The following is a 24,734-nucleotide window of genomic DNA, read 5'->3' as shown; positions in this document are numbered from 1 at the left end:
CAGGTTGGACACAGTACCTGTCCCACATATGGCTCCCAGCCTTAATCCCCATTTTCCAGATGAGGTAACTGAAGTACAGGGAAGTGAAGTGACTTGACCAAGGTCACACAGCAGACAAGTGGTGGAGCCAAGATTAGAACTCAGGTTCTTCTGACTCCCAGGCCCGTGATCTATCCAATAAGGCTCGATGCTTCTCAAATTTAATTCAAGTATTTCCTTTTGTTTTTATCATTTAAAAAATAATAATAATAATAGTATTTGTTAAGCATTTACTATGTGCCAAGCACTGTTCTAAGCACTGGGGGAGATACAAGGTAATCAGGTTGTCCCACTTGGTGTTCACAGTCAAGCCCCATTTTGCAGATGAGGAAGCTGAGGCACAGAGAAGTTAAGTGACTTGCCCAAAGTCACACAGCTGATAAGTGGTGGTGCCAGGATTAGAACCCACGACCTCTGACTCTCAAACCTGTGCTCTTTCCACTGAGCCACGCTGCATCTCCGATCAGGAGCCGCTGATAAGCAGTGTGGCCCCATGGAAAGAGCACAGTCCTGCAAGTCAGGGAACATTGGTTCTAATTGCAACTTCTGCCACTGGCCTCAGATAAGTCATTTAACTTCTCGGTTTCCTCATCTGTAAAGCAGGGATTAAATAAACGATCTCCCTCTCCCTTAGACTCTGAGCCCTGTGACGGTCAGTCGCTGTGCGTGATCTGATTGTATTTATCCAAACACTTAATACAGTGCTTGGTCCATGGGGAGCATTCAACAAATGCCATAAATGGTATAACTCTTCTCATTTTTCTACCAACTGAGTCATGTTTGTTTATCTCCTCCATTCAGTGATAAATTCTACAGGGGCAGAGATCCTGTTCATAGCCTTCTTTGGAAACTCGCTTAAAATCCATCACACTAAAAAATTTCCAATCTTCAAAGTCCAGGAGGCTTTCTCCCATTAATTCCTTCCATTCCGGGTTGGTGGTTATGCTCTTAATTATGTGTTGAGCACTGTGCTAAGCACTGGGGGGAGGGGTGCACTAGAATTAGATCGGACATCTTCTGGCCCTCCAGAACTCATCCGTCCAACATCTATCATTAGCAGTAAGTGGAAAGATAAGGGCCAGAGAGTCAGAGGACCTGAGTTCTAATCCTGACTCTGCCCCTTGCCTGCTGTGTGACCTTAGCTAGTCACTTAACATCGCTGTGCTTCACTTTTCTCATCTGTAAAATGGGAATTTGATACCTGTTTTCCCTCTCCATTAGAATGTGAACCCTGTGTCGGTCAGGGACTGCCTCATACTTGAATTCTTTATATCTACCCCAGTGTTCAGTACAAGGCATGATACAAAGTAAGCACTTCATAAGCACCACAGTGATTATTATAATCTTCTCTGGATCCCACTCCACCCTCAAGTTATTGCCTCATAGCCCTGCTCCCATTCCACTCTAAACTCCTCAGATCAACCAATCCATCGATCAGTATATTTACTGAGTGCTTACTGTGTATACAGAGTACTGTTCTAAATGTTCGGTAGAACAATACAATATAGATAGTAGACACATTCCTTGCCCACGTGGAGTTTACAGCCTAGAGGGGGAAACAGACTTTAATAAAAAATAAATAAATTGTGTATCTGTACATGAGTGTTGTAGGGCTCTGGGGTGAATAACAAGTTCTTAAAGGGTACAGATCTAACTGCAAAGGAGAAACAGAAGGGAGAGGGAGTAGGGGAGGTGAAGGCATAGTTGAGGAAGGTCTCTGGGAGGAGATGTGATTTTAATAAGACTTGGAAAGTGGTCTCCTCAGAGTGGGGAACCTGTCAAATATAAATGGGGAGGGAGTTCCAGGCCAGAGGCAGGATATGGGCAAGGGGTTGGTGTCGAGACAGGTGAGATCGAGTTACAGAGCGTACGTTTGGTATTAAGGTAAGGTAGAAGGGGTTGTCCCTCTCAGGGTCGCACCTGGAGAGTTTCCAGTACTTGACCAGTCTCAGCTATGGGAGGGAGAGTCAAGCAGAGGCCTACCCATTCCATTCCTAGCTTGGCCAGTGGCTAGCGAGGGGAAGGCAACCTGCTACAAGTCAAAGCTCACCCATGCTGGGCAGCAGCGGCATGAGAGAGAGTCGAGGGTGGAGACTCAAGTTTACTGTGCGGAAGGGAGCAATGGTAAACCACTTCCGTATTTTTACCAAGAAAACTCTATGGATCCACTACCAGGACGATCACAGATGGAGATCGGGGCGTTCTGGGAGAGATGTGTCCGTGGTGTCGCTATGGGTCGGAAACGACTCATTCATTCATTCATTCAATAGTATTTATTGAGCGCTTACTATGTGCAGAGCACTGTACTAAGCGCTTGGAATGAACAAGTCGGCAACAGATAGAGACAGTCCCTGCCGTTGACGGGCTTACGGTCTAATCGGGGGAGACGGACAGACAAGAACAAAGGCAATAAATAGAGTCAAGGGGAAGAACATCTCGTAAAAACAATGGCAACTAAACAGAATCGAGGCGATGTACATTTCATTAACAAAATAAATAGGGTAATGAAAATATATACAGTTGAGCGGATGAGTACAGTGCTGAGGGGATGGGAAGGGAGAGGGGGAGGAGCAGAGGGAAATGGGGGGAAAGAGGGTTAAGCTGCGGAGAGGTGAAGGGGGGGCGGTAGAGGGAGTAGAGGGAGAAGGGGAGTTCAGTCTGGGAAGGCCTCTTGGAGGAGGTGAGTTTTAATTAGGGTTTTGAAGAGGGAAAGAGAATCAGTTTGGCGGAGGTGAGGAGGGAGGGCGTTCCGGGACCGCGGGAGGACGCGGCCCGGCGGTCGACGGCGGGACGGGCGAGACCGAGGGATGGTGAGGAGGTGGGCGGCGGAGGAGTGGAGCGTGCGGGGTGGGCGGTAGAAAGAAGGAAGGAGAGGTAGGAAGGGGCAAGGTGATGTAGAGCCTTGAAGCCTAGAGTGAGGAGTTTTTGTTTGGAGCGGAGGTTGATAGGCAACCACTGGAGGTGTTTAAGAAGGGGAGTGACAGGCCCAGATCGTTTCTGCAGGAAGATGAGCCGGGCAGCGGAGTGAAGAATAGACCGGAGCGGGGCGAGAGAGGAGGAAGGGAGATCAGAGAGAAGGCTGACACAGTAGTCTAACCGGGATATAACGAGAGCCCGTAGCGGTAAGGTAGCCGTTTTGGTGGAGAGGAAAGGGCGGATCTTGGCGATATCGTAAAGGTGAAACCGGCAGGTCTCGGTAACGGATAGGATGTATGGGGTGAATGAGAGAGACGAGTCAGAGATGACACCGAGGCTACGGGCCTGAGAGACGGGAAGGATGGTCATGCCATCCACGGTGATAGGGAATTCTGGTAGAGGACTGGGCTTGGGAGGGAAGATGAGGAGCTCAGTCTTGCTCATGTTGAGTTTTAGGTGGGGGGCCGACATCCAGGTGGAGACATCTGGAGGCGGGAGGAGATGCGAGCCTGAAGGGAGGGGGAGAGGACAGGGACGGAAATGTAGATCTGCGTGTCATCTGCGTAGAGATGGTAGTCAAAGCCGTGAGAGCGAATGAGTTCCCCGAGGGAGTGAGTGTAAATGGAGAACAGAAGAGGGCCGAGAACTGACCCTTGAGGAACTCCAACAGTTAAAGGATGGGAGGGGGAGGAGGCGCCTGCGAAGGAGACCGAGAATGACCGGCCAGAGAGATGAGAGGAGAACCGGGAGAGGACGGAGTCCGTGAAGCCAAAGTGAGATAAGGTGTGGAGGAGGAGGGGATGGTCGACAGTGTCAAAGGCAGCAGAGAGGTCAAGGAGGATTAGAATGGAGTAGGAGCCATTGGATTTGGCAAGAAGGAGGTCACGGGTGACCTTAGAGCAGTCTCGGTAGAGCGGAGGGGATGGAAGCCAGATTGGAGGGGGTCCAGGAGAGAATGGGAGTTAAGGAATTTTTAAGCAGCGATTATAGACGACTCGTTCTAGGATTTTGGAAAGGAAGGGTAGTAGGGAGATAGGGCGATAACTGGAAGGGGAAGTGGGGTCGAGAGCGGGTTTTTTTAGGATGGGGGAGACGTGGGCATGTTTGAAGACAGAGGGGAAGGAGCCATTGGAGATTGAGTGGTTAAAAATAGAAGTTAAGGACTCGACGGCATATGGCAAGACAAGGAGGGGTTGAGCTGATTGAGTGTTTTAAAACTGATGGTAAGGAGTGTCTGTTCGATGGGGAGTTGGATGGGCAACCACTGGAAGTTCTTGAGAAGTGGAGAGGCATGGACAGAACTTTTTTTAGAAACACGATCTGGGTAATCATCAATCAATCATATTTATTGAGTGCTTATTCTGTGCAGAGAACTGTACTAAGCCCTTGGGAGAGGACAATATAATAGACCTGGTAGTCATGTTCCCTGACCACAAGGAGCTTTAGTCTAGAGGGGTAAAGAGTGAAAAAGAGTAAAGCAGAGTGAAGTATGGACTGGAATGGGGAGAGACAGGTTGCGGGGAGTCCAGCAAGGAGGCTGTAGTCAAGGCGGAATAGGTTAAGTGCTTGGATCATCACAGAAACATGTTGGACAGAGATTAAAGGGCAGATTTTATTAATGTCGTGAAGGTAGAACCGACTGGATTTGGTGACAGATCCAAACTTGTGCGTTGAATGAGAGAGATAAGTCAAGGAAAACTCCAAGGTTATGGGCTTGAGAGGTAGGAAAGGTAGTGGTATTGTCTAATAATAATAATGTTGGTATTTGTTAAGCGCTTACTATGTGCCGAGCACTGTTCTAAGCGCTGGGGGAGATACAGGGTAATCAGGCTGTCCCACGTGGGGCTCACACACTTTTAATCCCCATTTTACAGATGAGGGAACTGAGGCACAGAGAAGTGAAGTGACTTGCCCACAGTCACACAGCTGACAAGTGGCAGAGCCAGGAGTCTAACTCATGACCTCTGACTCCGAAGCCCAGGCTCTTTCCACTGAGCCACGCTGCTTCTACGTCTACAGGGATGGGAAAGATAGTGGGAGAGTAAATTTAGGTGGGACAATAAGGAGTTCTGTTTTGAACATGTTAAGCTTGAGGTGTGGGCAAGATATCTAAATAAAGGTGTCCTGAAGGCAGGAGGAAATACGATACTGCAGAGAAAGAGAAGCAGTGTTGTCTAATGGAAAAAGCACGGTGCTGGGGATCAGAAAACTTGGGTTTAATCCTAGCTATGCCACTTGACTGCCGTGTGACTTTGGGCAAGTCCCTTAATTTGCCTCAACTACCTCATCTGTAAAATGGGGATTCAGACTGTGAGCTCCACTTGGGACGTGGACTGTGTCCAAACAGATTATTTGGTATCTACCCCAGCACCTAGTTCATTGCTTGGTACAAAGTAAGTGCTTAGCAGATACCACTAAAAAAAAGGAGAAAGATCGGGGCTGGAGAGGTCGACTTGGAAATCATCCATGTAGAGATGGTAGTTAAAGCCATGTGATCCTATGAGTTTGCCAAAGAAGCAGGTGTAGATGGAGAAAAGAAGAGGATCCAGAACTGAGGCTTGAGGGGCTCACACAGTTAGATGGCGGGAGGCAAGGGAGGAGCCTAAAAGAGACACTGAAAAGGAGTGGTCTGAGAGGTAGGAGGAGAACCAGGAGAAGACAGTGTTAGTGAAGCCAAGGTTAGATAATGTTTCCAGGAGAAGGGGGTGGTCCAGAGAGTTGAGACAGCTGAGATGTCGAGGAAGAGGAGGATGTGGTAGAGGCCGTGGGATTTGGCAAAAGAGAGGTCATGGTGACCTTAAAGAAGGCAGTTTCCATGGAGAAAGGAGGTAGAAGTCAGATTGGAGGAGGATCAAGGAGAGAATTGGAGGAGAGGAAGTTACAGCAGCACATTTAGACAACTCACACAAGGAGTTTGGAAAGGATTGGTAGGAGAGAGATGGAACGATGACTGGGGGGAGCAGTGGCCTTAAGGGAGGATTTTTTTAGAACAGTGGAGACATGATCATGTTTGAAAGCAGTGGGGAGGAAGATTCTCTTTCCCTCTTCAAAACCCTACTTAAAAATCACCTCCTCCAAGAGGCGTTCCCAGACTGAGCTCCTCTTCCCCCTCTACTCCCTCTGCCATCCCCCTTTACCTCTCCGCAGCTAAAGCCTCATTTTCCCCTTTTCCCTCTGCTCCTCCACCTCTCCCTTCCCATCCCCACAGCACTGTACTCGTCCGCTCGACTGTATATATTTTCGTTACCCTATTTATTTTGTTAATGAATTGTACATCGCCTTGATTCTATTTAGTTGCCATTGTTTTTACGAGATGTTCTTCCCCTTGACTCTGTTTATTGCCATCGTTCTCGTCTGTCCGTCTCCCCCGATTAGACCGTAAGCCCGTCAAACGGCAGGGACCGTCTCTATCTGTTGCCGACTTGTTCATCCCAAGCGCTTAGTACAGTGCTCTGCACATAGTAAGCGCTCAATAAATACTATTGAATGAATGAAAGTGAATGGTTAAAAATGGCGATTAGGGAGAGAAGAAGAGCGATGAATTGCTTTTATAAGGTGTGAAGGAATGGTGAAGGGGGTTAATTTTGAGAGGAAGGAGGAGATCACCTCTTGAGTTACTGCTGGAAGAGATGGGAGTGTAGAAGAAGGGGCAGGAGGAGGAGGGAATGGAGAGGAACAGGGAATATTTGAGGGAAATCAAGCCTAATGGATTCAATTTTATCAATAAAGTATGTGACCAGATCATTAGGGGCAAAAGGTGGTTGTGGGGTGGGGAAGGGGGATTTGAGGAAACAGCTGGCACAAGCCACGGGTAAGGGAGTCGTTAAGGATGGAGAAATAATGTCAGGCAAGAATTAAAGCAGGTGAGGATGAAGTCCAGAAGGACAGCCTGGCATCTGGATTTCCACCAGCAGCGTTCCCCAGCTCGAGCACAGGAGCAGGGGAAACATAATGTGGAAGTGATCCAGGGCTGTAGGTTCATGGTATGAGATTGATGGAGGGGCAGGGGAGTGAAGGAGTTGTGTTCAGTGGAGTGGGCAGTGTTGAAGGTGACCATCTGTGAATCAAAAGAAGGTTGTTTTGGGATGGAGACCAAGTGGGGCATGATGACTTCAGAGAATTGGAGTGGCTCAAAAGGTTGAAAGTCTCAAATATGCTGAATTCACCTACTCCCTCTATTTTCTCTCCTCCAACTCCCTTCTAGACCCTTGGCAATCTGGTGTCTGCCACTTTCACGCCAGGGAGACTCTCCACTCTAGTCTTCCTTGCCTTATCTTGGGGACTATAGTCTATGCCTCCTCGACTGCCTGTGACACAGTGCCACTTGGTTCTCAATCATCGATGTTATTTACTGAGCGTTTACTGTGTGCAAAGAACTATACTAAGCACTTGGAAAAGTTCATTACTAGAGAGTTGATAGGCACAATCTCTGCCCCCAGGAGCTGCCAGGCTAGAGGGGAGACAGACATTAGGGACCTGTACCTAAGTGCCGGGGGTGGCGTGTTCCCTGGAAACATGATCTATCCTGCGTTTTGCCAACACGATCTTGTCCTGGCTCTCTGGCCACTTCTCGATCTCTGTCACTGGCTCCTATGCCACCTCTCACTCCTTAACTGTAGGAGTCTGGGTTTTGTGGGTTGTTGTTGTTTGTTTGCTTTAATGGTATTTGTTAAGAGGTTAATATGTGCCAGGCACTTTATTAAGCGCTAGGTACAAGATAATCGGGTTGGTCACAGTTCATGCCCCACACGGGGCTCCCCGTCTTAATCCCCCTTTTACAGATGAGGTAACCGAGGTACAGAGACTTACCCACGGTCACATAGGAGACTAGTGGTGGAACTGGGATTAGAACCCAGGTCTTCTGACTCCCAGGCCAGTGCTATATCACCTAGGCCATGCTGCTAATCTAGTGTTTGGGGTTCCCTTCTCTTTCTTCTTGAACCTCACTCCCCTGGGGGGTGAATTTTCTTCTCCCCTGGTCATATATTCCAACTACCATCACTCTTCCACTCCATCCGCACACTTAGGAACTAATGGGCACCTATCATCCTTCTGCTCATGTCAATTTACACACCCCCATATATCCTGCATGTTCTCCTCTACATACCAATGTTTTCTTTTCCCTCTTCTCTCTGGGAATTGATCCATGTCTCTCTCCCGGTTAGCTCTCTGGGGACAGGGATCGTGCCTTTTTAAGTCCTTCATACTCTCCCAACTGCCTAGTCCTCTGCTCTGTAGTGATTTATCCTTCTACACTTTTGCTTTCTCCTCGTCGTTATTATTATCATCACATTTGTTGAGCGCTTACAATGTGTGGAGCACTGTTCTAAGCACTGGGGTAGGTACAGGTTGATCAGGTCAGACACAGTCCCTGTCTCACGTGGGGCTGGCAGTTGAAGTAGGAGGGAGAGCAAATAATGAATTCTCATTAGTACAGTAAGCACTCAATAAATACGACTGAATGAATCTTGCACATCTGGAGGAACTGAGTTGCAGAGAAGGTCACCCAGTAAGTGATTATCGGAGCCGGGACCTGTGTGAACTTTGAACGGTCGTGGCATCTTGTGGAGAAGGAGGAAGAGGAAGAGAAAGAGGACGAGAAAGAAGAGACTAGACAGTAGGCCCCAAGAGGAATCTGGCCTAAGAAAATGTATTAAAAACTGTCCTTTCTGCTAAATGGAGGAAACAGAGCTCACCAAACTAAATAGGCCTCTTTAACCTGCTTCTGGGACTAATGAGGGTGGGGAAGCAGTGTGGACTAGTGGAAAGAGTATAAGAGAGTTGGGTCATAATCCCGGCTCTGACACTTGCCTGCTGGGTGACACTGGGCAAGTCACTTAACTTCTCTGGGCCTCAGTTTCCTCAAGAGGGGATTACACAGCTGTTCTCCCTCCCTTTAGATTGTGAACCCCATGTGAGTCAGGGACTGTGGCTAATTTGATTAGAGCGAACCTACCCCAGCTCTTAGTACACAGGAAACGCTTCACAAAGAGCACTGTGATTACTGCTGGGACAGGAAGACTCCGTAGAGTCTTTGCTTGAGTCCAGTGGGACCAAGTTCTCCTTTGACCTCCTCCTTCCCTCCCGCCCTTCATTCATTCAGTCGTATTTATTGAGCGCTTACTGTGTGCGGAGCACTGTACTAAGCGCTGGGGTTGATGCTCATGGTTTTAATCCCCATTTTCCAGATGAGGTAACTGAGGCCCAGAGAAGTAAAGCGACTTGCCCAGAGTCACACATCTGACAAGTGGCAGAGCCGGGATTAGAACCCAAGACCTCTGACTCCCAAGCCCGGGCTCTTTCCACTAAGCCATGCTGCTTCCACATCCCCTCCTGAATCCCTACCCCACCTCACTTCTCTAGCATCTCGCAGCAGAGAAGAGTCAAAGGAAAGAGCAGAGGAGGGAAGAGAAGTGGATTCTTCAGAGCAGGAGATGTGGTAAGTGCAGAAGGCCATCTTGAAACTGCGGGCAGCTGAGACCCAGGAGAGAAAGCAGAAAGTTAAATATCCGCCCACGACACCCGCCCCCCCCGGCCTTGCTTGTCTGTGCCCACCACCGGGCCATTTCGGTTGGGTGGCCGAAACAGAGAGAGGGGACAGGCGTCGGTCCGTGTATTGGAGGAGACACAGAAATCCTCTTGACTGTAAGCTCACTGTGGGCAGGGAATGTGTCAGCAACTCTGAGGTAATATACTCTCCCAAGAACTTGGTACAACGCTCCGCACACAGTAAGCATTCAATAAATACCATTGATTGAAATCAGGGGTTGTAGCGTCATCTCTTTATTTTGGGAGCGACTGGTTAGGGTGAAGCAGCAAGCCAAGGGGGCGGAGGTGGGGTGAGGGCTGGAAGGGGGGGATCCGAGATCCCAGCAGGGCACCCGAGAAGCTTGTTCCGTTGAAGGTGGATCTGGGCACAGCGAGAGTCTTCAGGGGCAGAGCTCAAAGGCATCGTCTCACAGCCGGACCTGGGCAGGATGAGAGAATGGGGGTGCTTCAAGGAAAAGCTCCTCACTGTTGGCTTCAGAGCTCTCCATCGCCTTGCCCTTTCTTACCTCACCTTCCCTCTCTCCTCCTACATCCCAGCCCGTACACTCTGCTCCTCTGGTGCTAACCTTCTCACTGGGCCTCGTTCTCTCCTGTCCCGCCGCTGACCCCCGGCCCACGTCCTACCTCTGGCCTGGAACGCCCTCCCTCCTCAAATCTGCCAAACAATCACACTTCCCCACCTCAAAGTCCTACTGAAGGCTCACCTCCTCCGGAAGGCCTTCCCAGATTAAGCCCCCCTTTCCCTCCGCTCCTCCTCCCCCCCATCGCCTCGACTCGCTCCCTTTGCTCTACACCCCCCAAAGCACTTGTGCATATATGTACTTGTGTATATATGTATGTATTTATAATTCTATTTATATTAATGATGTGTACATATCAATAATTCCATTTATTTATATTGATGCTACTGATGCCTGTTTACTTGTTTTGATGCCTGTCTCCCCGCTTCTAGACTTTGAGCCCGCTGTGGGCAGGGATTGTCTCTATTTGTTACTGAATTGTACTTTCCAAGCGCTGAGTACAATGCTCTGCACCCAGTAAGCGCTCAATAAATCCAACTGAATGAATTCAGGTGGTCGGGGAGGGAGGGCCTGCCTTGTTCCCTCCCTGCCCTCCTCCCAGGAGCTAGGGGCTCTGGCCCAAAAGACACAGTGGGGACTAGATCTGTTCTGGGGAGTCCTTGAAGCAGCAGAGCAGCACTGTGGCGTAGCGGAAGGAGTCCAGGCCTGAGAGTCGGAGGACCGGATCCTAATTCCAGTTCCCCTCTTCGCCTGTCGTGTCATTTAAGTTCTCTGTGTCTCGGTTTCCTCGTCTGTGAAATGGAGTCTCGATGCCTGTTCTCCCTCCCCTTTAAACAGTGAGCCTCATGAAGACTGGATCAGACTTGATAATCCTCTCTCTCCCCACTCCAGGCTATTCTTCACCCCGCTGCCCGGCTCATCTTCCTGCAGAAATGCTCTGGGCCTGTCACTCCCCTTCTTAAAAACCTCCAGTGGTTGCCTATCGACCTCCACACAAAACAAAAACTTCTCACTCTAGGTTTCAAGGCTGTCCATCACCTTGCCCCTTCCTACGTCTCCTCCCTTCTCTTTCCACCGCCCACCCCGCACGCTGCGCTCCTCTGCTGCCCACCTCCTCACCGTCCCCCGTTCTCGCCTATCCCGCCGTCGACCCCCGGGCCGCGTCCTCCTGCGGTCCTGGAATGCCCTCCCTCCTCACCTCTGCCGAACTGATTCTCTTCCCCTCATCAAAACCCTACTTAAAGCTCACCTCCTCCAAGAGGCCTTCCCAGACTGAGCTCCCCTTTTCCCTCTGCTCCCTCTACCGCCCCCTTCACCTCTCCGCAGCTAAACCCTCTTCTCCCCCCTTTCCCTCTGCTCCTCCCCCTGTCCCTTCCCATCCCCTCAGCACTGTACTCGTCCACTCAGCTGTATATATCTTCATTACCCTATTTATTTTGTTAATGAGATGTACATCACCTTGATTCTATTTATTTGCTATTGTTTTAATGAGATGTTCTTCCCCTCGATTCTATTTATTGCCATTGTTCTCGTCTGTCCGTCTCCCCCGATTAGACCGTGCGCCCGTCAAAGGGCAGGGACCGTCTCTATCTGTTACCGATTTGTACATTCCAAGCGCTTAGTACAGTGGTCTGCACATAGTAAGCGCTCAATAAATACTATTGAATGAATGAATGAATGATCTTGTATCACCCCCCCCCCCCAGTGCTTAGTACAGTGCTTGGCACATAGTACCTGCTCAATAATACCATGATTAATGTTATCAGTATTATATCAGGAGCCCTGCAGCAGGATGATAAGCAGGAGGGGCCACCCTAGATGGATCGGCCTTGCGAAACCTCAGCAAAACCAGGATACTCACTCATTCAGCCTCCTCCATGCACTTGTCTGGGGAAATAAAAAAACACACACAGTTTGCAAATAGAGCGTAGCCAGTATAAAACCATCCTTATCGGGAAGCTGGGATCTGGGGAGCTCTGATTAGCTTCTGTGAGGTGGCAGGTTGCGTAGAATGGAGTGAACCCCCAAGTCTTGGGGTTTTTCCCTAGGAGCTTCCCAGGGTTCTGGATCCACGGGGACATTGGAGGGGGAAAGGGAGGGAGAGATGGAGGAAGGGAAGATTTAGGCGTGCGGGACTCCTCAAATGGTCACACCTCAGAGCAATACAGCAGGCTTTCCCAATCCCCATTTTGAAAATTCCCCTTTGGGAGAATGTTTTTTTCTTCAAGGCAAGAACTTTGTACAAGAAGGATTCTTGTCACGGTGTCAGGCAATCGGATGGGGATTAAACCACAACCCGCCCCCCATCAACTCTCTGGCCTGGATCACAGCAGGGCCCCCAGTGGATTAATCCAGATTTGGCAGCAGATTGGGTGACTGTCTAACCCTGACCTTCCCAACGCAGAGGGAGAAAACGTAAATCCTTCGACTCGTCTCTGACTCCACTGAAGACTCTCCCACACCAGGATTTCTTCCCTCGGGCACGGGAGGGCTGTGGGGGTGGTAACATCCAGAAAGCTCCAGAATTATCTTGTGACTCCCTGACAACCCACTTTCACATCTTCCTCCCTCAGTTCCTTTATCTCTGCGCTACCCTGCTTCTGTCCTTATCTTATCTGAGGCCCTAATCTTCCCTAGTGTCCTTACCAGACTTTGGCAGGATGATAATAGAATCATCTGTGAAACCTTGAGACTTTGCAAACTCGATGAAATTCTTCTTCAGCTCAGGCCTTAAGTCTTGGCTCCGACCTAAGAAAGCAAAATGGAATCAGGAGGCGAAGGCCTTGGAGAGGTCGTGGGGGCAAACCGAAATGACCTCGGATCAATGGCCCAGTCCTTCTCTTGAAAACGTTTTTGCAGAAGGAGCCTCCCCGGGCCGTGAAGTCCGACCACAACGGCTCCCATCTAACTGAAATCCCTTTGGCTTCAGGGCAGGTTCGTGTTCTTCCTTCTCCTGTCCTGGATGGAAACTGGGCTGACCAGAGCCGGCCAAGGGGTCTGCCACTGGAGAGCTCGGGGCGGGGGGCCGGAGCACGTACCGTAGAGAACGGCCATGTTGAAATTTCCAGAACCTTTGGACTTCGTTGTGAACATCACCGCGTACTCATTGTAGTTGGTTTCCACCACCCGGACGTCGTGGTCACTGCCCCATCCTGGAGGAAACGTGGACAAAAAACTCTGAAGGGGAGCATCCCGGCCCCCACCCAAGGTTCCCTGAAACCCCAGTCCTTTCCCCTCTTTAACCCCGGTAGTAACTGCAGAGGGAGCTTCAAATCGCCAAACTGGGCATCAGATAGCCTCCCAGTCGCCCCGGCCCCCACATCAGGGTGGAGGGCCACCTGCGCGGTAGCCAGAGAGAGAAGACAGGCTCCGGGTGCTGATTCTACGTGCTGTAAAATTCCCTCACGTATTTCTCTGAACTGGACTCTTCCCGGGATTGTAAACTTCTCCGGAGCATGGATCATGTCTGCTCTCTCTACTGTACTCTCCCAGAGAAGCAGCCCGGCTCGGTGGAAAGAGCCCCGGCTTGGGAGTCAGAGGTCATGGGTTCGAATCCCGGCCCGGCCACTTGGCAGCTGGGTGACTGTGGGCGAGTCACTTCACTTCTCTGGGCCTCAGTTCCCTCATCTGGAAAATGGGGATTAACTGGGAGCCTCACGTGGGACAACCTGATGACCCTGTATCTACCCCGGCGCTTAGAACAGTGCTGTGCACATAGTAAGCGCTTAACAAATACCAACATTATTATTATTATCATTAACTGCTCAGTACAGTAGAGGGTGAGTTCTTTGAGGGCAGGAATTGTGTCTACTAACTTTATTGTACTCTCCCAATCACCCACTACAGTGCCCTGCACACAGTATCCTGGAAACTCCTCAGAGGCAGGGAGAACGTCTAACTCTAGTGGGGATTTAAGAACTGTTCTCCCTCCTACTTAAACTACAGGCCTCGTGGGGAACAGGGTCTCTGTCTGATCTGCTGATTTTAATCTACCTCAGTGCTTAGTAGAATGACTGGCACATAGTAAGATCTTAATAAATGCAGTTATCATTGTCTTCTCCCAAGCGCTCAGGACAGTGTTCTGTAAGTAATAAGGGCTCGGTAAATACTACTTCGGCATGGAGTCGTGGATGGAGCCCGGGCCTGGGAGTCAGAAGGTCATGGGTTCCAGTCCCGGCTCTGCCACCTGTCTGCTGACCTTGAGCAAGTCACTTCACTACTCTGCAGCTCAGTTAGCTCATCGGCAAAATGGGGATTGAGACTGTGAGCCCCACGTGGGACAGGGACTGCGTCCAAGCCGATTTGCTCGTATCCACCCCAGCGTTTAGTACGGTGCCTGGCACGTAGTAAGCGCTTAACAAATACCCTAATTATTAGTATTATTACTTCTCGATTGATGGAAACCAAGGGCACACTGAAGCGGCCTTGCCCGGATTGCGAGAATCTGCCAAAACCCTTCTCAACCATGACCCGGCCCCCCCGGTGTTCAAATTCAAACAGGGGGTGGGGGTTGGCCATCCCTAAGATAGAAAAGGAATCTTCCAGGGAGAGAGCCATCAGGGATAATAATTACAATCATGATGGTATTTGTTAAGCACTTAGTATGTGCCAAGCACTGTTCTTAGCCCTGGGGTAGACACAAGGGGATCAGGTTGTGTCTCGTGGGGCTCACAGTCTTCATCCCCATGTTCCAGCTGAGGTGACCGAGGCACAGAGAAGTCAAGCGACTTGCCGAAAGTCCCACAGCTGATAAGTGGCGGGTGTGGGATTAGAACCCACGAACCTCTGACTCCCAAGCCAGGGTTCTTTCCGCTCAGCCGCCCTGTGTCCGGGGATGCCTGGGAGGTTTGAGAAGTTGGGCTCCCAGCTCCCACCTTGCTCACCCCTGTCCCCCAGATGACCTGACCCCCCCATCTCGCTGCCCCTGCTCCACTGTCCATCACCCCCTCCCCACTGCTCCCCGTCCCTTATCCCAGAATGTCCTGCTCCTGACTCTGTGCCCCTGCCCCCTGCTCCCTCCCCCCTTCCCCTCGCCCCCTATTCTCTAATCGCCCCCACCAGCCCCCTCCCATCTTCTCCCTCGCCCCCGGCTCAACTGAGTTGGCGATCTGAGCGCGCTCTGGCCAAGACCTTGGTTCAGGAGTCTCTCAGCTTCCCGCCCTACCCCCCAGCGTAGTCTGGGGCTGGCGGTGCTGTTGCCCCGTGGGCTGTGGGGAGGCAGGCTTGAGGTGGGGTAACTCATCCTCTTTCCCTTTCAATTCCCTAATCCGTGGTGAGGCTGGTGCTCTGGAGGTGGAGGAGGAAGAGGTGGGTGGCCCAGGGGCCTCTGGTGGGGTGGAAGCTTGAGGGAGACTGGGAAGAAGGGCAACTATGAACAGTTGCCATCCTCCCACCAAAGCTCCAAATGCAGAGAAGCAGCACAGCCTAGTGGGAAAAGGCACCCGGGCACCCGGGTTCTAATGATGGCTCCGCCACCGGCCTGCTGGGCGACCACGGGCAAGCCGCTCGACTTCTCTGTGCCTCCATTTCCTCATCTGTAAAGTGGGGCTTTAACGCCTGTTCTCCCTCCTACTTAGACTGCGAGCCCCATAAGGATCGGGAACTGCATCTGTTCTGATGATCTGGTATCTACCCCAGTGCTTAGTACAGTGCCTGGCACACAGGAAGTGTTTAACCAACATCCCAATTATGAGGATTAAACACCAGAGCAGAGATGATAATAAAAATAATAATAATAATAATGTTGGTATTTGTTCAGCGCTTACTCTGTGCCAAGCACCGTTCTAAAGCACTGGGGTAGATACAAGGTGATCAGGTTGTCCCACGTAGGGCTCACAGTCTTCATCCCCATTTTACAGATGAGGCAACTGAGGCACAGAGAAGTGAAGTGACTTACCCGGGATTAGAACCCATGACCTCTGCCTCCCAAGCCCGGGCTCTTTCCACTAAAAGCCACGCTGCTTCTCTAAAAAGTGGCTAGATCTAGATCTGGGGCGAGGTGGGGTTGGGGGAGGGACGAAGGGGGCAAGCACTACTTACGGAGGCTTTTGTAGTAGAAACGCCCAGGCTGCGAGGTCCTCTCCAACATCATGGTCCTCTTCTCACATCGGTCATTCCTAAAGTCCACCAGCCCCGGGCACAGACACGCAAACACACATTTAGCTGAGCCTGACAAGCCGGTCACTCCCTTCGGCCCCGGACTCGGAAAGAACTGGCCTAAACCGGTCACTCGTAGCCGTGAGCCAGGTAGTAAGAGTTAGAAGAGCCAACCCTGCCCCATCTCTGCCCCTGTCCCCGCTGGGTACCAGGCACAGCGGACTGGGCCGTGGTCATTCCGCCCGCAGGGGCTGGTGAAGTCGCCCCTCCCCAGGGGCGCAAGGAAAAGACAACTCTTGCCTGTGTGCCCGTGACCTCAGGGGTCACTGAGGCACAGTATTAATGGGGTGATGGCACGGGCTGAGTTCCCCACCTGTTGGGCAGTAGGTAGGACCCCCCCCCCCAGGACGGGCTCCCCCGCCTTCCCTTTCTCCCCGTTCCCCACAGCCCAGAGGGACACCATCCCACAGTTCAGGAGGTGGTGGGGCAGGACCAGGCCCAAGATTTCCCTCTGCCACTCCCCGGGACAGCCCTCCACTCCCCGCCCTGAGCCCCTCAGTGGTGGGAGGGCCCGAGGAAGGGAGACAGAGGCTCGGGATGGTGTGGGGGACAGCGGGCAGCAGTGGCCTGGGACCCCCGGGGAGGAGCGGCCGTGGGGCCGGGGTTAGGAGCTCGGGGCCGCTCCGTGGGTTTCCGCCACTCCGACCCAGTCCGGTCAGCCCGGCCCGGCAGCCACTTTCTAGCTCCCAGTAGCCCAGTTCCAAGTCACGGCCACGTCCCAGTGCCCAGCGCTGCCTGCCCCTCGCCAGCCCAAGGCCCACCCTGGGCTCTCAGACTCACTGAGGGAACAGAAAGCCCAGCAGAGTGTCTGAGCCGATCGTGCCCACCACCCCATGCCCACGCAATGCCCCAGTGGCCTCTCCTGCTCTGGTTCTCACCACAGCCCAGTTCCAGGGCACCCCAGTACATTCTGGGTGTCTCCCGCCATTGCCTTGCCGCTCCTTCCCACTCCCCTGCCCCCGAGGCAGTAAGAGGCACCAAGGTCACGCAGCTGCCAAGCGGCAGAGCCGGGATTAGAACCCATGACCTCTGCCTCCCAAGCCCGGGCTCTTTCCACTGAGCCACGCTGCTTTTCTAAAAAGTGGCTAGAAAGTGGCTAGATCTCGATCTGGGGTGAGGCGGGGTGGGGTGCCCCTTTGCAGACAGAGCATGGCACTTGGGCGCATGCCAAGAGATAAGAAAAGATGATCAATTTACAGGTGAACTGGGGGGATAATAATGTTGGTATTTGTTAAGCGCTTACTATGTGCAGAGCACTGTTCTAAGCACTGGGGGAGATACAGGGGCATCAGGTTGTCCCACATGAGGCTCCCAGTCTTCATCCCTATTTTCCAGATGAAGGAACTGAGGCACAGAGAAGTGAAGTGACTCGCCCACAGTCCCACAGCTGATGAGTGGCCGAGCAGGATTCGAACCCATGACCTCTTGACTCCCAAGCCCGGGCTCTTGCCGCTCAGCCCCGCTGCTTCTCGTGTGAGTCGTCGATCGATGACCCAGCTAAGAGTGAGGGAACAGAGACCACTAAGAGATGCTAATGAATCGATAAACTGGAAAATCTGCACCCGCAGAGATAGTCGATGGGATGACTGAATCGTACATTCCGAGTGCTCTGCACACAGTATGCGCTCAATAAATACTATTGAATGAATGAAGGAATGGCTGAGAAAGTGGAGCGATTAATCAGGGGACGCCTCGTGGAGCAGAAGACGTTCTAGGAGGAGCTGGGAGGAGGGAAGAGACATCTACCCTAGTGGAAAACCTAGGCCTGGGCGTCCGAGGACCTGGGATCTAATTCCGGCTCGGCCGCTTGCCTGCTCTGAGTTTTTGGGCAGGTCCCCTCAACTTCTCTATGCCTCAGTTTCCTCGGCTGCAAAACGGGGATTAACTCGGTGCAGTGGATAGAGCCCTCACTTGGGAGTCAGAAGGTTATGGGTTCTAATCCCGTCTCCGCCACTTGTCTGCCGTGTGACCTTGGGCAACTCACTTCACTTCTCTGGGCCTCAGTACCCTCATCTGTAAAATGGGGATTGAGACTGTGAGCCCCACGTGGGACGGCACTGGGTCCAACCCGATTTGCTCGTATCTACCCCAGCGCTCAGTACAATGCCCGGCACGTAGTAAGTGCTTAACAAATGTCATAATTATTATTGTGATTATTTAGGTGGCGAATCCAAAATGGGACGGGGGTTGCGACTGACCTGATTATCGTGCATCTATCCCAGACGGGTCTTATTTATTGAGCGCTTGCGGTGTGCAGATTCCAGTGTTCGGGACAGTGCTAGGCACTCAGTAAGCACTTAACAAATGTCACATTTTATGATGATTATTATTTCTACTCAGGGGAAACTGAAACAGGGGGTTGCGGGCAGAGGGAAATGTGTTGACAGTGGGTCAGAAGTGAGAGAGTCCAGAGCAGAGACGATTAGGAGCTTCTCTTTGGAGGAGAAAATAACCCAAGCTACAACGGAAGGGCAGAAGGGAGCAGATAAATCAATTAATCCATCAAGAGTATTTATTGAGCGCCTACTGTGTGCAGAGCACCGAACTAAGAGCTTGGGTGAGTGCGATACGAGAGAAACAGTAGACGTGTTCCCTGCCCACAACGACTTTAGAGCCTAGGATAGGCCAGAGAAGCCAGCCGAGGGATCATCTGGAAGCCAGTGGGCTTTCGATTTTAAGCATGAGGCAGTGGAGTCCCTCTGGAGATTTTTTCATTCATTCATTCATCCATTCATTCATTCAATAGTATTTATTGAGCTCTTACTGTGTGCAGAGCACTGGACTAAGCACTCGGAATGGACAATTGGGCAACAGATAGACCATCCCTGCCCACTGACGGGCTCACAGTCTAATCGGGGGAGACCGACGGACAACGGAGCTATGCCAGTTTCCCCCTGGAGATTCCACTCTGCTCCCCACCTGCAGTAGCCCCCACCAGGGACTCCCAGGCCCCTCCAGGAAGCAGACTCTTCCTCTGTCCGGAGGGAACACTGGTGGGTTGGAAGGAGACGCCTCGGTCAGCCCTCCTTGCGCGTCCCCAGAAGGGCGATCTAAGGTCATCGTCGGGGGAGGACGGAGGGAGGACCCGGGCCCCGATCGGCAGCGGGATCACCTCTACAGTCCCCCTCCCTCGTTCCTGTGCACAAGCTGCAGAGCGTTGTTGACGGAAATCTAGATAGCAGGCTGATTTCGTCCACTTCAAGTTTACCCTTGCGTGTTTTAACTGTGTCCTCCCCTCTGCCCGGCAAAACGACTTCTCCACCCTTGTTGAAACTCATTCATTCATTCGATAGTATTTATTGAGCGCATACTATGTGCAGAGCACCGGACCGGAATGGACAATTCGGCAACAGATAGAGACCATCCCTGCCCGATGACGGGCTCACGGTCTAATCGGGGGAGACAGACCGACAAGGATACCCATGCCCATCGCTCTCAGCGGTTGTTCCGGGCGATTAACTCCCTCCTCGGGCTCCCTGCCCTGCTGCCTCCCCTGTTCCTTGCTCCCGGTGACCTGGCCACTTACTTCATCAACCAAATTGATGCGATCAGGTGTGATCTCCTGAAAATCTTCCCTGCCTCTCTCCGGTCCCTCCCCTCTCCTGCCATTCTCCGACTCTTCCATCTTTCCCAGCACTATCTCCAGAGGAAATCTCCTGCCTTCTCTCAAAATCCACCCCCTCCACCTATGCCTCGGACCCCATCCCTTCCCACCACATCAAAACCCTTGCCCCCTCCCTTCTTCCCTACCTGCCGTCTTCAACTGTTCACTCTCCAGTGGCTTCTTCACCACTGCTTTTAAACCTGCCCATATCTCCCCTCTCCTAAAAAAACCCTCTTGTGACACCCCCCCCAGCTCCCTCCAGTTATCGTCCCATCTCTCTCCTACCACTGCTCTCCAAAACCCTCAAGCAAGCCGTCTACACCCGTTGACTCGAGTTCCTCTCCTCCAATTCTCTCCTTGACCCCCTCCAGTTTGGCTTCCATCTGCTTCACTCCACAGACACCACTCTTCTCTCAAAGGTCAAAAATGATCTCCTCCTCACCACATCCATTTAGCCTCTACTCCACCCTAATCCTCCTCGACCTCTCAGCTGCCTTTGGCGCCGTCAACCACTCCCTTCTCCTGGAAACATCCAACCTTGGCCTCGCTGACACCGTCCTCTCCTGCTTCTCCTCCCATCTCTCTGGACGCTCATTCTCAGACTCTTTGACGGGCTCCTCCTCTGCCTCCCGTCCCTTAATGGTGGGTGTCCCTCAAGGTTTAGTTCTGGGTCCGCCGCTATTCTCCAACTCCACCCACTCCCTCGGAAACTCAATCGCTCACCCAGCTTCGACTATCACCTCTATGCTGATGGCACCCAGATCTGCATCTCCAGCCCTGATTTCTCTCCCTCTCTGCAGTCTCGCATTTCCTCCTGCCTTCAAGACACCTCTACTTGGATGTCCTCCCGTCGCCTCAGACTTAATATGGCTAAAACTGAGCTTCTTATCTTCCCATCCCGACCCGGTCCTCCTGCTCACTTTCTCATCACTGTTGATGGCGCCACCATCCTTCCTGTCTCACAAGTCCATAACCTTGGCATCGTCCTTGACTCTCCTCTCTTGTTCCACCCACCTATTCAAGCCACCACTAAATCTTGACAGTTCTACCTTCGCATCATCACCAAAATCCATCCCTTCCTCTCCATCCAAATTACTACCACATTAATGCAAGCACTTGCCCTATCCCGCCTTGATTATTGCATCGGCTTTCTTGCTGACCTCCCTGCTTCCCGTCTCTCCCCACTCCAGTCAGTACTCCATTCTACTGCCCGAGTAATTTTTCTTCCAGAAACGTTCGTTGAGGAAGGTTTCCCCATTCCTCAAAAAACTCCAGTGGTTGCCCATCCACCTCCGCATCAAACAAAAACTCCTCACCATTGGTTTTAAAGCACTTAACCGCCTCGGCCCCTCCTACCTCGCCTCGTTACTCTCCTACTACGACCCAGCCCACCCACTTTGTTCCTGTAATGCTAAACTTCTCACTGTACCTCGATCTTTTTTATCTCGCCGCTGACCTCTCGCCTACATCCGCCCTCCCTCCTCATATCAGTCAGATAATTTCTCTCCCTCACTTCAAAGCCTTATCGAAGGCCCGTCTCCTCCAAAAAGCCTTCCCTGACTAAGCCCTCCTCTTCTCTTCTCCCTCTCCTTCCTGTGTCACCCTTACTTGCTCCTTCATTCATCCTCCCTCCCATCCCCACGGCGTATTTGTATATATCTGTAATTTATTTATGTAAGTATATTAATGTCTGCCTCACCCTCTAGACCGTGAGCCCGTTGTGGGCAGAGGTTGTCTCTACTTGTTGCCGAATTGTACTTTCCAGGCGCTTAATACGGTGCTTTGCACAATAAATTTGATTGAATGAGCGAAGGAAGGAAGGAAGGAATTGAGACAGGGCAGACCGAGAGGGAAATCAGTAGCTTCTGTGGGAATGCAGCAGGAGATCAATGTCAAAAAATAGAACCAGGGTGGGGGACGACGGGGTGATCCCCCACTTCGAGATCGGTGCTATTTGTGAACTGCTTACTCTGGGCAAAGCACTGGATGGAGTCCCTGTCCCAAATGGGGTTCCCAGTCTACATGGGAGGGAGGACAGGTTTTGAATCCTCATTTTACAGATGAGGAAACTGAGGCCCAGGGAAGCAAAGTGACTGGCCCAGGGGAGCGGGGATAAGAATGCTGGGCTCCTGCCTCCCTGTCCTGCATGTTGTGCGCTTAGCCATGCTGCTTCTGGTTGAAATCCAAACCTGAGTTGGAGGATGAGGAAAGTAGGCCTGGAAAGGAAGTTGATGGGAGGACAGAGAGGAGGTGGGGGGGGGGGGGGAGAGGAGCAGCGTGGCCTAGGGGACAGGCCTGGGAGGGAGGACCTGGGTTCTAATCCCAGCTCTGCCTCTTGCCTGCTGTGCTACCTTCGGCAAGTCACATCACTTCCCTGGGCCTCAGTTTCCTCATCTGCAAAATGGGGATCCAATACCCGCTCTCCCCCCTATTCAGATTGGGAGTCCCGGGTGGGACAGGGACTGTGCCCAGCCTGATGGGTTCGTATCTACCCCAGCACTTAAAACAGTCTTTGACACATAGAAAGCGTGTTTTAACGATTTCCACGATGATAATTTGTTAGGAATGCCCTCGGGGGACCAGGGTGGGAGGAGTCAACAGGCTGAGATGCCAGGAAGAAGGCAAACACCAGGGAGAGGGGAGGGAACGGTGGGGGGCCGGGGTGGGGGGCGGGGGCTCATACCTAGGAAAGGTGGAGGTCTGGTTCAGATTGCCGTCTCCTACAGGGGTCACGATGGTGACGCATGTGGTCATGAGGTGCTTCTTGTCCTTAAACCACTGGGAGTTGGAGGCCATGCCAATGCTATACCACTTTCCTGTAAACTGCAAACAAGCCCCTTCAGTGCCCAGGTCCGGGCCCCGGGCACCTGGGGAGTGACCCAGGCTCCGGGCCTGGGAGAGGAGGAGCGGGAGGAGGAGGGGGACTTGGGTTCCGATCCCCGCTCCGCCACTGTTTTTACGGTACTCGTTAAGCGTCTGCTAGATGTCCGGCACCGTTCTAAACGCCTGGGGAGATTCAAGATAATCGGGTTCAGCACAGTCCCTGTCCCGCATAGGGCTCAGAGTCTAAGAAGGAGGGAAAACAGGTATTGGATCCCCACTTTACAGTTGAGGAGACTGAGGCACCGAGAAGTTCAGCGACTTGCCCAAGATCATACGGCAGGCAAGTGGCGGAACTGGGATTAGACCCAGGCCACGATGCTTCCCGTCTACGGTGTGACCTCGGATAAGTCACTTATCTTCACTGTGCTTCAGTTCCCTCATCTGGAAAATGGGGATTATGTCCTCCTGACTCCAATTTAGATGGAGACCCCATGTGGGACAGGGACTGTGTCCAACCTGTTCTCTCGTCTCTATCCCGGTGCCTGGCACGGAGTAAGCAGTTAACAACTATCATTAGGGAAAAAAAATAAAAAGGAGGGGAAGGAGGAGGAGTAAGGGGCTAAAGGAAAGGGTGGGTGGGGAAGACAAGGAACCAGGGGTGCAGGACACCCGCCGCTCCCCACCCCGGGCTGTAAGCGGGGTCACACGACGAATCACCCAGCCAGGAGCCCCCAAGAAGGAGCTCAAAGGAAACGAGTTGCCCTTCTCGGCATCCTGTCTTTCACCTCCCTGTCCCTCCCTCTGTTCCCCACCCACCCCATCTCCAGCTCCCCCAGGACCAGCTCTGGCATCAAGGGCCCCGTGGTCCAAGCCCCCGGGTCCGGCCCGTTCTCCCGAGAGGGCCAGGGGCTCCCGCTTACCTCGTCCTGTCGGAAATCGGGCTGCACCGGAATAGCGGGGAGGGCCTCGTTCTGGGCCCGGGTCTGCAGGACACAGAGGAGGCTCAGCCCCACGCTTAGCCAGATGGCCATCATGCTCCAGCCGCTCGGTCCCTCCGCTCTGGTCCCTGGGTGCTCCGGGCAGGGGCAGAGGCAGGAACTCGAGTGGAGAGAGAAAGCCCCGGACGCCCCTATTTATGGCCCCGGCTTGGAATGGGACCAGCTTCTCACAAAAAGTCCGGGCTCTGTGCTGTGGACCAGAGTGGGGAGGCCCGGCCCCCTCCCTCCCCGACCCCCCACAGAGCCAGGGTTATGCAACCGGAGGTGGGGGAAGAGAAAGAGAGGGAGAGAGAGGGAGCAGACAGGCCGGCAGGGGCCAGTTCTAAAGACCGCATGGGAGCCGGGCCCGTTCCCAGCCCCCAGCCCGACTGCTCCCGACTGTTTTCCTTGGAGATTCCCCACGGATGGAGCCGGCTCCTCCTCCCCCCGGCCACCCCCGCTCACCTCATCCCTCTCGGGGCCCCGGGAACGGCCCAGGTGGAACCGGCCGGGACGTCGACCTCTGGAGGGAAGTCAGCCCCACGCTCAGGCCCCCACCCCGGCCCTTCGGGACGAAGCTCCGCCTTGTAGCCGGCCCGGGCCCCTTGCGGGGAAAGAGAGTCGAGAAACGGCGTGGCTAAGGGGGGAGAGCCCGGGCCCGGGAGCGGGAAGGACCTGGGTTCCAATTCCAGCTCTGCCAGTTGCTTGCTTTGTGAGCTTGGGCGAGTCACTTAATGTTGGTATTTGTTAAGCGCCTCCTCAGTGCACAGCACCGTTCTAAGCGCTGGGGGAGATACAGGGTCATCAGGTCGTCCCACGTGAGGCTCCCCGTCTTCATCCCCATTTTCCAGAGGAGGGAACTGAGGCCCAGAGAAGTGAAGTGACTCGCCCACAGTCACACAGCTGACGAGCGGCCGAGCGGGGATTCGAACCCATGACCTCGGACCCCCAAGCCCGGGCTCTTTTCACTGAGCCACGCTGCTTCTCTAACTTCTCTGTGCCTCAGTTTCCTCAACTATAAAGCGGGGCTGCCTGTTGTCCCTCCTATTTGGACTGGGAGCCCTGTGCGGGACCGGGATTGCGTCCGACCTAACGAACCTGTAATAATAGAGGTATCTGTTAAGCGCTTACTATGTCCCAGGCACCGTA

At 52.6% G+C, this 24,734-nt stretch overlaps 1 protein-coding gene and 1 non-coding gene across 2 annotated transcripts; one reads left to right on the top strand and one right to left on the bottom strand.

Annotated features, from left to right (window-relative positions):
* Positions 1 to 1,941: 1,941 nt before the first annotated feature.
* Positions 1,942 to 2,079, top strand: LOC114807857. The gene has a single exon (XR_003755896.1). It is a non-coding gene; the product is annotated as a small nucleolar RNA SNORA7 (small nucleolar RNA).
* A 7,630-nt stretch (positions 2,080 to 9,709) lies between these two features.
* PTGDS (prostaglandin D2 synthase) lies at positions 9,710 to 23,802 on the bottom strand. The gene is made up of 7 exons (XM_029054508.2): positions 23,529 to 23,802; positions 22,469 to 22,608; positions 16,065 to 16,141; positions 13,064 to 13,177; positions 12,672 to 12,773; positions 11,887 to 11,912; positions 9,710 to 9,923 (listed from the first exon to the last, which is right to left on the bottom strand). The coding sequence occupies exons 1-6, from the start codon at positions 23,640 to 23,642 to the stop codon at positions 11,887 to 11,889; spliced, it is 573 nt and encodes a 190-aa protein (XP_028910341.2). The 5' UTR covers positions 23,643 to 23,802; the 3' UTR covers positions 9,710 to 9,923.
* Positions 23,803 to 24,734: the final 932 nt, after the last annotated feature.

This window comes from Ornithorhynchus anatinus, chromosome X4 (assembly GCF_004115215.2).
Source record: "Ornithorhynchus anatinus isolate Pmale09 chromosome X4, mOrnAna1.pri.v4, whole genome shotgun sequence".
NCBI classification, from domain to species: Eukaryota; Metazoa; Chordata; class Mammalia; order Monotremata; family Ornithorhynchidae; genus Ornithorhynchus; species Ornithorhynchus anatinus.
This window is presented reverse-complemented; position numbering and strand designations above follow the sequence as displayed.